Source organism: Rhinoraja longicauda, chromosome 9 (genome assembly GCF_053455715.1).
Source record: "Rhinoraja longicauda isolate Sanriku21f chromosome 9, sRhiLon1.1, whole genome shotgun sequence".
In the NCBI taxonomy this organism is placed as follows: Eukaryota; Metazoa; Chordata; class Chondrichthyes; order Rajiformes; family Arhynchobatidae; genus Rhinoraja; species Rhinoraja longicauda.
In genome coordinates this window covers 4,282,592-4,299,177 of record NC_135961.1, presented here as the reverse complement: position 1 = coordinate 4,299,177, position 16,586 = coordinate 4,282,592, and the positions used below count along the sequence as shown (strand labels likewise).

Genomic DNA, 16,586 nt, shown 5'->3' with positions numbered 1-16,586 from the left:
TATGTCCACTCTACTCAGGCAGCGCAGGCTGCGATGGCTGGGCCATGTCCACCGCATGGAGGATGGCCATATTCCACAAGACATCCTCTATGGAGAGCTGACATCTGGGAGGAGAACCATCGGCCACCCCCAGCTACGTTACAAGGATGTCTGCAAGAGGGATTTGAGGACGCTCGACATCGATGTGGATTCCTGGGAAAGCCTTGCAGCTGACCGCACGAGGTGGAGATTTATTCACAAAATGCTGGAGTAACTCAGCAGGTCAGGCAGCATCTAGGAGAGAGGGAATGAGTGACGTTTCGGGTCCAGACCCTTCTTCAGACTGATGTCAGGGGGGCGGGACAAAGGAAGGATATAGGTGGAGACAGGAAGATAGAGGGAGAACTGGGAAGGAGGAGGGGAAGAGAGGGACAGAGGAACTATCTAAAGTTGGAGAAGTCGATGTTCATACCACTGGGCTGCAAACTGCCCAAGCGAAATATGAGGTGCTGTTCCTCCAATTTGCGGTGGGCCTCACTATGGCACTGGAGGAGGCCCATGACAGAAAGGTCAGACTGGGAATGAGAGGGGGAGTTGAAGTGCTCAGCCACCGGGAGATCAGATTGGTTAACGCGGACCGAGCGCAGGTGTTGAGCGAAGCGATCGCCGAGCCTGCGTTTGGTTTTGCCGATGTAAATAAGTTGACATCTGGAGCAGCGGATGCAATAGATGAGGTTGGAGGAGGTGCAGGTGAACCTCTGTCTCACCTGGAAAGACTGTTTGAGTGGAGAGGTAACCTGAACCAACACCTCAAAACGGGGGAAGAGAAACTGATGAACGCAGCGGCAGACAAGCGGGCACGCAGAAAGGAGCGCAGCAACTTCAACAGACCAGAGACCACACACAAATGTGACCTTTGCCACAGAGACTGTCACTCCCACATTGGTCTCTTCAGCCACGAGCGACGTTGCACTAGCCGAGGTGTGGAGCAAGCAGCCAACTAGGATGCATCACCCATGGCCGAGGGGGCCTAAGACGTTTGGTCTCCCTATACACTGGGATCAGCCAATCTTCCCTGTCCCGCCTGCAACTGGTCCAAAACGCCGCCGCGAGACTCCTGACGGGTACCCGTAAAAGGGACCACATCACCCCGATTCTGGCCTCTCTCCACAGGCTCCCTGTACGGTACAGAATCAACTTCAAGCTCCCCCTATTCACATATAAAGCCCTAAATGGACATTCCCCCCCTACATCAAAAATCTTCTAACCCCCCTCTCTAACTCCAGGTCCCTCAGGTCGGCCGACTTGGGGCTACTCACTATCCCGCGGTCTAGGCTTAAGCTCAGGGGTGACCGCGCTTTTGCGGTTGCAGCTCCTAGACTGTGGAACAGCATCCCTCTCCCCATCAGAACTGCCCCCTCCATCGACTCCTTTAAGTCCAGGCTCAAAACCTATTTCTACTCCCTAGCGTTTGAGGCTCATTGAGGCTCATTGAGGAGGCGCTGTGAACTGTTTGCGTGCTACTGTATGTTTAATTTTTTTCCTTAGTACCTAATCAGATGTACAGCACTTTGGTCAACATGGGTTGTTTTTAAATGTGCTATACAAATAAAATTGACTTGACTTGACTTGACTTGACTAATTTGAGGAAGGACATCCTTGCTATTGAGGCAGAGCAGCGTAGGTTCACATGGTTAATTCCTGGGATGGAGGGACTGTCATATGAGGAAAGATTGGACAGACTGGGCTTGTATTCACTGAAATTTAGAAGGATGAGAGGGGATCTTATAGAGACGTATAAAATTATAAAAGGACTGGACAAGCTAGATGCAGGAAAAATGTTCCCAAAGTTGGGAGAGTCCAGAACCAGGGGCCACAGTCTAAGAGGCCATTTAAAACTGAAATGAGAAAAAACTTTTTCACCCAGAGAGTTGTGAATTTGTGGAATTCTCTGCCACAGAGGGCAGTGGAGGCCAATTCACTGGATGAATTTAAAAGAGAGTTAGATAGAGCTCTAGGGGCTAGCGGAATCAAAGGATATGGGGAGAAGGCAGGCACGGTTACTGAGTGTGGATGATCAGCCATGATCATAATGAATGGCGGTTTGTAGATTTTTTAGATTTAGAGATATAGCGCAGAAACAGGCCCTTCGGCCCACCGGGTCCGCGCCGCCCAGCGATCCCCGCACATTAACACTATCCTACACCCACTAGGGGCAATTTAAAAAAAAACATTTGCCAAGCCAATTAACCTACAAACCTGTACGTCTCTGGAGTGTGGGAGGAAACCGAAGATCTCAGAGAAAACCCACGCAGGTCACGGGGAGAATGTAGAAACTCCGCACAGACGGCGCCCGTAGTCGGGATGGAACCTGAGTCTCCGGCGCTGCATTCGCTGTAAGGCAGCAACTCTACCGCTGCGCCATCGTGCCGCCCGGCGGTGCTGGCTCAAAGGGCCAAATGGCCTCTTCCTGCACCGATTTTGCTATGTTTCTTTGTTAATATTAGTCATAGAGTGACATAGCATGGAAACAAGCCCTTCAGTTCAACTTGTCCATGCCAACCAAGATGCCCCATCTATACTGGTCCCACCTGCACACGTTTGGCCCATATCTCTCTAAATCTTCTCAGTACAGTCTCCAGGTAAAAAATAAAATATCAAAAAACTCACCCGTTTTATTTTAGTTATCATTGATGGGTGATTGTGCTTGGACCAGATTGATTTCAGTATAGAAGCAAATGGGGTGACTCCAATTCCTGCAGCAATCAGCACGCTAACTTCATAAGAGAACACATCAATAGTGGCAGTTCCAAAAGGCCCATCGACTGCAACTCTGCAAAGCATAATTAATGCATGTGGTAGCATGAAGTACAGGGTTACCTAGCTTTCCCCAATGCTAACCGGAAGACCATGCTTTGTCTTCAGTTTCTTAAATAATCCAGAGATTATAGAAACATCGAAACGTAGAAATGCATTCCTTGAAAGACTGGAGTGACTAGGCTTGTATACACTGGAATTTAGAAGGATGAGAGGGGATCTTATCGAAACGTATAAGATTATTAAGGGGTTGGACACGTTAGAGGCAGGAAACATGTTCCCAATGTTGGGGGAGTCCAGAATAAGGGGCCACTGTTTAAGAATAAGGGGTAGGCCATTTAGAACTGAGATAAGGAAAAACCTTTTCAGTCAGAGAGTTGTAAATCGTTGGAATTCTCAGCCTCAGAAGGTAGTGGGGGCCAATTCTCTGAATGCATTCAAGAGAGAGCTAGATAGAGCTCTTAAGGATAGCAGAGTCAAGGGGTATGGGGAGAAGGCAGGAACGGGGTACTGATTTAGAATGATCAGCCATGATCACATTGAATGGCGGTGCTGGTTCGAAGGGCCGAATGGCCTCCTCCTGTACCAATTGTCTATTGTCTATTGTCTATTGTCTAAAAATTCTGAGGGATGCATTTCCATATTAAATAGACTATTTTATCGGGAAATCTAAAACACGGTGCATGCTCGAAAAATTAAATAACATATGGGAAATGCTGGAAATTCTCACCTAAATTCATTTTAAAGTGTGACCAGCTTTCACAAGTTATAGGACCATTCGGCCCATCGAGTCTACTCCGCCATTCAATCATGGCTGACCTCTGCCACCGAATCCCATTTTCCTGCCTTCTCCCCACATCCCTTGACGCCCGTTCCAATCAAGAACTTGTCTATCCCTGCCTTAAGAATATCCACTCTTGGCTTCCATTGCCCTCTGTGGCAATGAGTTCCACAGATTAACTACAGAAGTTCTTCTGACTACAGAATTTCCTCCTCACCTCCTTTGTAAAAGAGCGCCTTTTAATTCTTCCATGGAAAGATAAATGCTTTATTCACAAAATGCTGGAGTAACTCAGCGGGTCAGGCAGCATCTCGGGAGAGAAGGAATGGGTGACGTTTCGGGTCGAGACCCTTCTTCAGACTGATGTCAGGGGGGCGGGACAAAGAAAGGATATAGGTGGAGACGGGAAGATAGAGGGAGATCTGGGAAGGAGGAGGGGAAGAGAGGGACAGTGGAACTATCTGAACATCGACTTCTCCAACTTTAGATAGTTCCTCTGTCCCTCTCTTCCCCTCCTCCTTCCCAGATCTCCCTCTATGTTCCTGTCTCCACCTATATCCTTCCTTTGTCCCGCCCCCCTGACATCAGTCTGAAGAAGGGTCTCGACCCGAAACGTCACCCATTCCTTCTCTCCTGAGATGCTGCCATGACCTGCTGAGTTACTCCAGCATTTTGTGAATAAATCGATTTGTACCAGCATCTGCAGTTATTTTCTTATACTAAAGATAAATGCTTAATGTTTCAGGTTGAAGACTCTTCATCAGGACCTGATCTCTTTACACAATTGTTCTTTGTCTGATTGATTATTTCTAGCTTCTATTTCAATAAAGGCATACTTGATTTTGTAACATAGACTAACTTGAGTCTCTGTCCCTCACTCTTTTAACCCAACCACATTCAAATATTATTGTATGCCATTGGTGGAAATAGATAAAACGAGGCTTTTTTTCCCCCCGGAACCTGATTTTAACTTTTACCAATATAACTTTTCCCAGAAATCAAGAGGAAGCAATTTCCACTTCAATTCAGCTTCATCCAGACCAATATTAGTTGTTTCATTTCTACCTGAGCTGAGGCTATCTGTCTCAGGGTGACACAGCAACATCTCTCAACTCTAGAGACCGGGGGCCGACCCTGTCCTTGGGTGCTGTCTGTGTGGAGTTTGCATGTTCTCTCTGTGTACACGTGAGTTCCTTCCGAGTGCTTCGGTTTCTTCCCAAAGATGTGTGAGTTTTGCAGGTTAATTGGCCTCTGTATGACAAAAGACAACAGACAATAGGTGCAGGAGGAGGCCATTCGGCCCTTCGAGCCAGCACCGCCATTCAATGAGATCATGGCTGATCATTCTCAATCAGTACCCCGTTCCTGCCTTCTCCCCGTACCCCCTGACTCTGCTATCCTTAAGAGCTCTATCTAGCTCTCTCTTGAATGCATTCAGAGAATTGGCCTCCACTGCCTTCTGAGGCAGAGAATTCCACAGATTTACAACTCTCTGACTGAAAACGTTTTTCCTCATCTCAGTTCTAAATGGCCTACCCCTTATTCTTAAACTGTAGCCCCTTGTTCTGGACTCCCCCAACATTGGGAACATGCCGTATGTAGATTGAATAAAGACCAGATGTGATGTGTCCTTAGGTAAATAATCTTGTAATGCTCATTAGTTAGATCAGTGCACTGGTCTTTCTTGGTCTTTCGAATGAAATGAGAGAGCAGATGAGAATGGCAACAACAAATTTATTTGGTATCTCATTGATCTGCTTTGAACATAGGATAAATTCCACAGCAGTATTATTTGCCAATGAAAAATAAAGGGGATGTTAAGAGGATGTTAAAGGAGCGACAAGACAACTTTACCAAAGAGAGTTTAAGCAGTATCTTAAAGATAGAGAGTGGTAGTGAAAAATCTTTTCAGGAGAGTATTGCAGTCCTCAGGACTTTGCAAGCTGAAAGCAAATTCAGGATTACTCAAGAGACCTGAAGTGAAGTAGATATGATGGGAAGGTTAAAATTTGAAAATGCTGGAAACATTCAGAAGGTCAGGTGTAAGGTTGCCAACTTTCTCATTCCCAAATAAGGGACAAAGGTGACATCACCGCCCCGCGTCCCACATGACCTCACCCAGCCAGCGGCCACGTGCTCCTGCTCCACCAATGGTGGCTGCCCGGGCCGGGAGGCGGGTTGCTATGCAACCTCCGTTAGACTGCACCCAGGCCTCCGGGCCTCCACTGTCCAGGCCTACAGTGTCCAGGCCTACAGTGACCGGGCCTACAGTGTCTGGGCCTACAGTGTCCGGGCCTATAGTGTCCGGGCCTACAGTGTCCAGGCCTACAGTGTCCGGGCCTACAGTGTCCGGGCCTACAGTGCCACCCGGGCCTAATACAGGACAAGGGCGGTCCCGTACGGGACAAACCAATTTAGACCAATATACGGGATGTCCCGGCTAATACGGGACAGTTGGCAACCCTAGTCAGGTGGCATCTGTGGGAAGAGAAACACTCAACATTTCAGGGCCAGAACTCTTTGTAAGGACTAGGAAAGAGAGAAAACCAAGTTATTTTTCAGTCAGAGAGATGAGAAAAATAAAGACTATTTTTAGAAGGGTGAATCCCAATGGGTTAGAGGGAGCAAGTTGCAAGCATATTGTGCTTTGTCTGTGTGCTATGCTGAGAAAGGCAAGGCTGCAGTACATGCACAGTAGGCCACTGTAGCGACCATAGAGAGTGGTCCTGGTCGTCGAACCCTCAGATTGGCCAGCAAGGTCACGTGTGGGCGCGACCGTAGGGATTGGTCCAGAGAGCGACATCGCTGATTGGACAGCGTTGTCATGTGCGCTTTTGACGCCCGAAAAGAGTTAGTTCGGAGACGTCTTCGAAGAAGACAGTGAGTTTTGATGGTTGTCCGTTATCTTGTTAAGAAACCTTTGTAATCGAATATTGCTGTCGCAATAAACTTCTTCAACAAAGAACAAGTTTCCAGACTCGCCATATTGGTGACCCCGACGTGATCTGGGCGATCACCGACCATGAGCGAACACGACGCCCCGTTGTTGACTGCTGCGCCTGGCACACCGGAGTTAAGCGCAGTAAGTGTCCACCTTCCGTCGTTTTGGACACATCAACCACAATCTTGGTTTGTCCACACCGAAGCCCAGTTTCATTTAAGAAACATATCGACAGACGCGACGAAATACTACTACCTCGTCAGCGCTCTATCGCCGGAGACGACCACACGCGTGATGCGGTTCATCGTCAATCCTCCTGCGGAAAGAAAGTACGAGGCCATGAAGGCACTGTTACTACGAACCTTCGGGTTCCATAGGCATGACCGCGCTAAAAAACTTCTGCACCTACCGGATCTCGGAGATCGGCTGCCGTCCGTTCTCATGGCTGAGATGCTAATGCTAGCTGGTGAACATACGGATTGCCTCATGTTCGAGCAGGCATTCCGAGAGAAGCTTCCCGAGGATGTCAGACTTATGCTCACGGATTGTTCTTTTAAGGACCCCGAGGCATATGCAGAAAAAGCTGATGCGCTCATGGCGGCCAAATCGAAAGGAAGCGGTTCGATCAACAAGGTCTCGACACCAGTGACCACGCCACAGCGACATCAAGATGGCGCCGCGTCTCCCGCCAGTCCTCCAAAAGCCCGCCAAAAGGATCCGCACAAGCGCGGCTGGTGCTATTACCATCTACGATGGGGTGGAGAATCCCGCAACTGCCGATCACCTTGTACTTTCGCGGGAAATGCCTCGGCCGATCGTACATAGGGGCAGTTGCGATTGGCCAGAACCGACGCCTCTACGTCCGAGATCGATTCACGGACACAAAATTTTTGGTGGACACGGGAGCCATTGTCAGTATAGTGCCACCGACCGACCTTGAAACCAGATCGGGTAAGACAGGTCCCACCCTCATCGCGGTTAATGGCAGCCCCATCCGCACGTTCGGTACGCGGAAGATGTCCCTTGTTTTAGGCCTCCGCACGTACGAATGGCCATTCATTATAGCGGACGTCAGACAAGCGATCCTAGGCGCAGATTTTCTCTGGGCCTTTTCACTGGTCCCCGATGTCCGCGGTAACGACCTCCGACCCTCCGCCAGCGATGAGCCCGTCGCTCCGACAATCGCCTCCCCGCTCAGCCCTACTGTCCAGGCCGTCGTCGCGGCCCCTGACTCGTATGCTGAGGTCCTGGCAGAGTTTCCAGAGCTGCTCATCCAACGTTTTGACACCCCTTCGGCCAAGCATGGCGTGGTCCACCACATTCGCACTGAGGGCCCTCCCGTTTTCGCTCGGGCCAGGAGACTACCGCCCGACAAACTGGTGGTGGCACGGGCGGAATTTAGGAAGATGGAGGAAATGGGCATTGTCCGTCAGTTCGACAGCCCGTTGGCCTCGCCGTTGCATATGGTCTCCAAGGCATCTGGGGGGTGGAGACCATGTGGCGATTATCGGCGTCTCAATGCTGTCACCACGGCTGATCGCTACCCCATACCGCACCTGCAGGACTTTTCGTCTGGGCTGGAAGGGGCGGTGGTGTTCTCCAAGATCGACTTGGTACGAGGATACCACCAGATTCCTGTGCGGCCGGAGGACATACCAAAAACTGCCACGATCACTCCGTTTGGGTTGTTTGAATGGTTGCGCATGCCTTTCGGTTTAAAGAACGCGGCACAGGCTTTCCAGCGACTGATGGACCATGTGGGTCGGGGTTTACCCTTTGTGTTTATTTATTTAGACGACATCCTGGTCGCCAGCCCCTCAGTGCAGGAACACCAGGTCCACTTGCGGACTGTATTCCAGCGGCTCCAAGACCACGGGCTCATTATCCAACCCTCCAAGTGTCAATTCGGCCTCCCTTCTCTCGATTTTTTAGGACACAGAATCACCCCTGCCGGCGCCACCCCTTTGCCCGAGAAGGTGGAGGCTATCCGGGCATTTCCCAGGCCCACCACAGTGAAAGGGCTGCAGGAGTTCGTAGGGATGGTTAATTTCTACCATAGGTTCGTCCCGGCAGCTGTGCGGGTCATGCGCCCGCTCTTCCAGTGCCTTGCGGGTAAACCGGTAGAGTTGATATGGTCCCCGGCCACAGAGTCGGCTTTTACAGCAGCTAAGGCAGCCTTGGCAGACGCCACCATGTTGGTCCACCCGAGCCCCTCCGCCCCCACGGCCCTGACGGTTGATGCGTCTGACGTGGCGGTGGGTGGGGTTTTGGAGCAGCAGGTCGGTGGCCTTTGGCAGCCCTTGACGTTTTTCAGCCGGCAACTGAATTCGGCTGAGCTGAAGTATAGCGCATTTGACCGAGAGCTTCTGGCCCTCTATTTAGCTGTTCGTCATTTCAGGTATTTCCTTGAAGGCCGCCCATTTGTAGCCTTTACGGACCATAAACCATTAACTTTTGCATTTTTCAAATTGTCTGACCCATGGTCGGCCCGCCAGCAGTGGCACCTGACTGCCATCTCCGAATTTACCACCGATGTCCATCATGTCGCGGGTAAGCTTATTGCCGTTGCTGACGCCCTGTCTAGACCTGCTTGTTCCCCCATTTCGGCGGTGGACTGCGAGGTGGATCCCCAGGAGCTTGCGGAGGCACAGCTTCTGGCGGATACCGCCTCGGCTTACCAGTCCACCACTTCGGGGTTGAAGTTGGCTCAGGTAGCCTGCGGGTCGGAAGGCACAAAAGTCTGGTGTGATGTTTCCCTTCCCCGTCCCAGGCCGGTAGTACCGCCCTCCCTTCAGCGCCGGGTTTTCGATGCCATTCACGGACTGGCGCACCCGTCCATCCGCTCCACCTCTGCGTTAGTAGCCGCTCGGTTTGTCTGGCATGGCCTGCGTAAACAGGTAGCTGGTTGGGCTCGTTCCTGCGTTCCCTGCCAGACCGCTAAAGTCCAACGACATGTCCAGCCCCCCGTACAGGAGTTTGAGGTCCCAGCGGTCCGTTTTTTCCACATTCACGTGGATTTAGTCGGGCCCTTGCCTTCCTCCCGGGGCTACACCCATCTTCTCACGGTGGTGGATCGGTTCACCCGGTGGCCAGAGGCTTTCCCATTGTCTGATATCTCGGCAGCCTCTTGTGCCAGGACTTTGGCCCTCCATTGGGTAGCACGTTTCGGGGTTCCGGCGGGTATTACCACCGACAGGGGGCCACAGTTCACTTCGACCCTCTGGACCACGCTAGCAGAGCTGTAGGGTTCCAGGTTACAACACACTACAGCATACCACCCCCAGGCTAATGGGCTTGTAGAGAGGTTCCACCGTCAACTCAAGGCGGCCCTCAGTGCGAGGCTAGAAGGCCCGGACTGGGTAGACCAACTCCCCTGGGTCCTTCTGGGCATCCGGACTGCTCCTAAGCAGGATCTCGGTGCTTCGTCCGCGGAGCTAGTATATGGCTCGCCACTTAGAGTACCCGGGGATTTGCTTCCGGACCCCTCCGACCAGCTGCCTCCAGTCCCATCAGTCTTAGCATCTCTCCGGGCACGGGTGGGTTCCCTGGCCCCGGTTCCGACTTCACATCATGGGTGTCCCATGGTACACGAACCGCCTGCCCTGAAGGACTGCGAGTTTGTATTTCTGCGTAAGGATGCCCATCGCGCCCCGTTGCAGAGGGTCTATGAAGGGCCGTTCCGGGTTTTGCGTAAGGGGACGGTCACCTTCACCTTAGACGTGGGCGGCAGGAGTGAGCTCGTCTCGGTGTCCAGGCTTAAACCTGCACACTTGGATCCGGACCAACCAGTCCTGGTCGGCCAACCACCTAGGAGAGGCCGGCCTCCGTCAGTTCCGATCAGTCCAGGACCCCCCGCTCCGGCTGTTCCACCAAGTCCGGAACCCCCGGCTCCAGTGGTTCAGGCTGCCCCTCTCCTTACTCGTCTGGTCGCGAAATCCGGCTCCCTGCTAGGTTCCGTACCTCGGGTTCTGGGGGGGTCATGTAGCGACCATAGAGAGTGGTCCTGGTCGTCGAACCCTCAGATTGGCCAGCAAGGTCACGTGTGGGCGCGACCGTAGGGATTGGTCCAGAGAGCGACATCGCTGATTGGACAGCTTTGTCATGTGCGCTTTTGGCGCCCGAAAAGAGTTAGTTCGGAGACGTCTTCGAAGAAGACAGTGAGTTTTGATGGTTGTCCGTTATCTTGTTAAGAAACCTTTGTAATCGAATATTGCTGTCGCAATAAACTTCTTCAACAAAGAACAAGTTTCCGGACTCGCCATACCAGACTATTAAAATAGAATAAGCAGAACCAAAATGACGATGGGCAGAAATGGACAGTTCTGATCCAGATGGCCAGAAAGAATGCATTAGTAAAAGTAGGAGAATTCAATATTAAGTCCAAACGACTTAAGATGGAGGATGTGGTGCTACTCTTCAAGCGTGCATGGATCTTGTTGTAACATTGCAAGAGGCCACTGCCGAACAGGTCAGGGTGAGAGTGGGATGGTAAATTAAAGTTGCAGCATCCAAAGTTTCGGGTCACTCCACACAGGTGCTCCACAATTTCAGTTTTTTTTTTAGAATCTCAGCATCTGCAGCCTTTTGATTTTCCTAATTGGAGGGTTATTTTTTTTTTAGATTTTAGATTTAGAGATACAGCGCGGAAACAGGCCCTTCGGCCCACCGGGTCCGCGCCGCCCAGCGATCCCCGCACATTAACACTATCCTACACACACTAGGGACAATTTTTACATTTTACCCAGTCAATTAACCTACAAACCTGCACGTCTTTGGAGTGTGGGTGGAAACCGAAGATCTCGGAGAAAACCCACGCAGGTCACGGGGAGAACGTACAAACTCCGTACAGACGGTGCCCGTAGTCAGGATCGAACCTGAGTCTCTGACGGCGCTGCATTCGCTGTAAGGCAGCAACTCTACCGCTGCGCCACCGTGCCATCATTATGTGATGAGGGAAGATTGTACAAACGTTTAAGAAACATTTAGACAGATACATGGATAGGATAGGTTTAGAGGGACGTGGGCCAAAGGCGGGCAGGTGGGACTAGTGTAGATGGGGCATGTTGGTTGGCATGGGCAAGTTGGGCCGAAGGGCTTGTTTCCACACTGTATGACTCTACAATTTGAATAGTGAGACCACATAGGGAATTGAAAACAGGAATGTGAATTTAAAATGTAAATGTTGCTTAAATGGATAAGACTATAGGTCAGTAAGCATAGGGCTGATGATTCAATGGAGTGTTGGATGACCTTTACAGAGCACATTGTGGGAAACCAGCCAGAAGTTTATTGAAAACCGTCAAATCAGAATGACTGTAGGTTTCAATAAAGTACGATCAACCACAGAATTGTTTGCAGCATGAGTCAAAAGGAGTCTATAATTTGATGTAGATCGTCCCAGGTTTAGTTTAGTTTAGTTCAGTTTAGAGACACAGGCCCTTCGGCCCACCGAGTCCACACCAACCAGCGATCCCTGAACACTAACACTACCCTACGCACGCTAGGGACAATTTACACTCATACCAAACCAGTTACACTCATACCAACAGTCTAAGAAAATAACTGCAGATGCTGGTACAAATCGATTTATTCACAAAATGCTGGAGTAACTCAGCAGGTCAGGCAGCATCTCGGGAGAGAAGGAATGGGCGACGTTTCGGGTCGAGACCCTTCTTCAGACTGATGTCAGGGGGGCGGGACAAAGGAAGGATATAGGTGGAGACAGGAAGATAGAGGGAGATCTGGGAAGGGGGAGGGGAAGAGAGGGACAGAGGAACTATCTAAAGTTGGAGAAGTCAACGTTCATACCGCTGGGCTGCAAACTGCCCAGGCGAAATATGAGGTGCTGTTCCTCCAATTTCCGGTGGGCCTCACTATGGCACTGGAGGAGGCCCATGACAGAAAGGTCAGACTGGGAATGGGAGGGGGAGTTGAAGTGCTCGGCCACCGGGAGATGAGGTTGGAAGAGGTGCAGGTGAACGTTTCTCTCACCTGGAAAGACTGTTTGGGTCCTTTGATGGAGTTGAGGGGGGAGGTAAAGGGACAGGTGTTGCATCTCGTGCGGTTGCAGGGGAAAGTGCCCGGGTTTGGGGTGGTTTGGGTAGGAAGGGACGAGTGGACCAGGGAGTTACAGAGGGAACGGTCTCTGCGGAACGCAGAGAGGGGAGGGGATGGGAAGATGTGGCCAGTGGTGGGGTCCCGTTGTAGGTGACGGAAATGTTGGTGGATGATTTGTTGGATCCGCTGGCTGGTGGGGTGGAAGGTGAGAACGAGGGGGATTCTGTCCTTGTTGCGAGTGGGGGGAGGGGGAGCAAGAGTGGAGTTGCGGGATGTAGAAGAGACCCTAGTGAGAGCCTCATCTATAATGGAGGAGGGGAAGCCCCGTTTCCTGAAGAACAAGGACATCTCGGAAGCCCTAGTGTGAAACACCTCATCCCGGGCGCAGATGCGGCGTAGACGGAGGAATTGGGAGTAGGGGGATAGACTTTTTGCAGGGGACCTGGTGGGAAGAAGTGTAGTCCAGATAGCTGTGCGAGTCAGTGGGTTTATAGTAAATGTCCGTCACCAGTCTGTCTCCTGTGATGGAGATGGTGAGGTCCAGAAACAGGAGGGAGATGTCGGAGATAGTCCAGGTATATTTAAGGGCAGGATGGAAATTAGAGGTGAAGTGTATGAAGTCAGTGAGTTCTGCATGGGTGCAAGAGGTAGCACCAATGCAGTCATCGATGTAGCGGAGGTAGAGTTCGGGGATGGGGCCGGTGTACGTCTGGAACAGGGATTGTTCCACGTACCCGACAAAGAGGCAGGCGTAGCTAGGGCCCATGCGAGTGCCCATAGCTACGCCTCTGGTTTGGAGGAAGTAGGAGGAGTCAAAGGAGAAGTTGTTGAGGGTAAGAACCAGCTCTGCTAGGCGGAGGAGAGTGTTGGTCGATGGGGATTGGCTGGTTCTACGGTCGAGGAAGAAACGGAGGGCTTCAAGACCATCCTTGTGGGGGATGGAAGTGTAGAGTGCCTGGACATCCATGGTGAAGATGAGGGAGTGGGGGCCTGGAAACCGGAAGTTATCCAGGAGATGGAGAGCGTGTGAGGTGTCTTGGACATAGGTGGGGAGGGATTTAACCAGGGGGGATAGGATGGAGTCGAGGTAGGTAGAGATAAGTTCTGTGGGGCATGAGCAGGCAGAGACAATGGGTCTGCCGGGACAGTTATGTTTGTGGATTTTGGGTAGGAGGTAGAATCGGGCCATGCGGGCTGGGGAACTATGAGGTTGGAGGCACTGGGGCGTAGATCGCCGGAGGTGATGAGGTCGGTGATGGTGCTGCTGATAAAGGTCTGGTGTTGGTCGGTGGGGTCATGGTCCAGGGATAGGTAGGAAGAGGTGTCTGATAGTTGTCGTCTGGCCTCGGTGCGGTAGAGGTCAGCACGCCAGACTACCACGGCCCCTCCCTTGTCAGCGGGTTTAATGATTAAGTCCGGGTTGTTGCGGCGTGAGTGGAGGGCTGCACGTTCAGGAGGGGAGAGGTTGGAGTTAGTCAGGGGAGTGGAGAATTTGAGGCGGTTAATGTCACGCCGGCAGTTGGAGATAAAAAGTTCTAGTGAGGGTAGTTGGCCAAACGGGGGGGGGGGTCCAAGAGGAGGGGGTCCATTGGAGACGGGAGAAGGGGTCATCACTGGGGGGTCGGGACTCCTTACCATGGTAAAAGGCTCGGAGGCGGCGGAAGAAGAGCTCCACGTCATGGCGGACCCGGAACTCGTTGATGTGGGGGCGGAGGGGAACAAAGGTAAGGCCTCTGCTGAGGACAGACCGTTCGGTGTCTGAAAGGGGGAGGTCAGGGGGGATGGTGAACACCCGGCAATGGTGGGGGTTGGGGTCGGATGGAGGCAGGGGGGCAGGTGGAGGGGGAGGGGATGTATGGTGAGGGGGTGGTGGGTTAGCAGGGTAGAGGGGGGCCAACAGTCTCGTTTGGGAACAGCTCTGCCCAGGACAGGAAGGCCCTGCAGAGAGTATTGCGTTCGGCAGAACGCACCATGGGAACTACACTCGCCCCCCTGCAGGACCTATACATCAGGAGGTGCAGATCGAGAGCCAACAAGATTATGGGGGACCCCTGACACCCCAGCAACGGACTGTTCCAGCTGCTACGGTCAGGCAAACGCCTCCGCTGTCACGCTGTGAAAACGGAGAGGATGAGACGGTTTCTTCCCACAGGCCATCAGGACTGTCAACTTTTATAACTCCAGGGACAACATTTTGTCTTCTCTATATTAACTTTATTTATATGCTGTAACTGTAATTCTTTTTTGTGCACAACCCGCAGGCATTGCCACTTTCATTTCACTGCACATCGTGTATGTGTATGTGACAAATAAACTTGACTTGACTTGACCTATAATTCTATATGTCGTTGGAGTGAGTGTGGGAGGAAGCCGGAGATCTCGAAGAAAACCCACGCAGGCCACAGGTAGAACATCCAAACTCCGTACAGGCAGCACCCGTGGTCAGGATCGAACCCGTCTCTCCCGCTGAAAGGCAGTAGCCCTACCGCCACGCCCAGGTTATGGCATGGCTCTGTTCCTGTGAACTGCTTGTCGCCTCAGGTTGGGAAGGGCCTAGTAGACGCTCAACATGCTAAACATTTCCGCAAATTATTTCTAATAACATGGCATCAACAAGATGGATTCACAAAATCTCAAAATATAAACCTTGGCATTTTCCATGGTTCCTGAAATCCTCTTACATTGGCTCCACAGGCTTCGTAGAGGGCACTTGTCCAGTCTCCCAGCACTTTGACGTGGATGCTAAAGTGATCCTCTTCGGGCGCAGAGGTTAGTGTGAATGGATGCCATTCAAAGTGAGATATTGAAGGACAATGCAGAAAGACATACTGACCAGATTTCATCTTAAAGCCTTGCTTTTTCATCTGAAGCTCCAGAACCTTGGAGGGGTGAACGATCACCTATCCATCAAAAGAATGAATCAGATTCTTCTTAATGTATATATCGCTTGCGTTCATGGTTCACGCAACAAAGTCAGTGGGTTATAAACACAAAAGGCTGGAGTAACTGGGCATCTGGGTCAGACAGCATCTCTGGAGGAAAGGAATAGGTGACGTTTCAGGTCGAGACCCTTCTTCCCTCGACCCGAAATGTCACCCGTTCCTTCTCTCCAGAGATGCTGCCTGTCCCGTTGAGCTACTCCAGCTTTTTGTGTCTGTCTTCGCACGGTAGCGCAGCGGTAGAGTTCAAGTCAAAGTCAAGTCAAAGTCAATTTTATTGTCAATCCTCAGCCAGTTCACACAGACAGAAAATCGAAATACCGTTTCCCACAATCCCGAGGAACAAAGTGCATAAAACAAAAGGCACAGCAAACAACAATCAACATAAAACATAAAATATAAAATATAGTCACTTCAAATTTTTAAAAAAAAAGAAAAAATAAAAAAAAAAGAAAAAAAAAAAAAAAAAAAAAAAAGTGTCTGGTGCTGGATGTGCGTGTGTGTGGGGTGTTAAAGTCCAGGTCCCATAGGGGCAGGGGAGAGAGGAGGAAGGGAGGGGAGAGAGTTCAGCATCCTGACAGCCTGGTGCAGCGCCGGAGACTCAGGTTCGATCCTGACTACGGGTGCTGCACTGTAAGGAGTTTGTACGTTCTCCCCGTGACCTGCGTGGGTTTTCTCCGAGATCTTCGGTTTCCTCCCACACTCCAAAGACGTACAGGTATGTAGGTTAATTGGCTGGGTAAATGTAAAAATTGTCCCTAGTGGGTGTAGGATAGTGTTAATGTACGGGGATCACTGGGCGGCACGGACTTGGTGGGCCGAAAAGGCCTGTTTCCGGCTATATATGATGATATCATATGATATGTAGTTCCTTCCAACACTCAAAGTCAATTGGTTCGAAGATAGACACAAAATGCTGGAGTAACTCAGCGGGACAGGCAGCATCTCTGGAGAGAAGGAACGGGTGACGTTTTGGGTCGAGACCCCCCTTCAGACCAGTCAATTGGTTCATCTGCTTTTAGAGATGTTACAATCCTCAGTTTGACGATGAAGGTGATTTCTGTCTCAGCTT

At 51.1% G+C, this 16,586-nt stretch overlaps 1 protein-coding gene across 1 annotated transcript in view; it reads right to left on the bottom strand.

Moving 5' to 3' along the window:
* LOC144596873 (NADPH oxidase 3-like) overlaps positions 1–16,586 on the bottom strand; it is a 56,362-nt gene that overhangs the window by 11,353 nt on the left and 28,423 nt on the right. Inside the window, exons 8-9 of the mRNA XM_078405736.1 lie at positions 15,222–15,475; positions 2,650–2,812 (exon numbers count right to left, since the gene is read on the bottom strand). Coding sequence (XP_078261862.1) covers positions 2,650–2,812; positions 15,222–15,475 — 417 coding nt within the window. The remainder of the gene's footprint in view (positions 1–2,649; positions 2,813–15,221; positions 15,476–16,586) is intronic.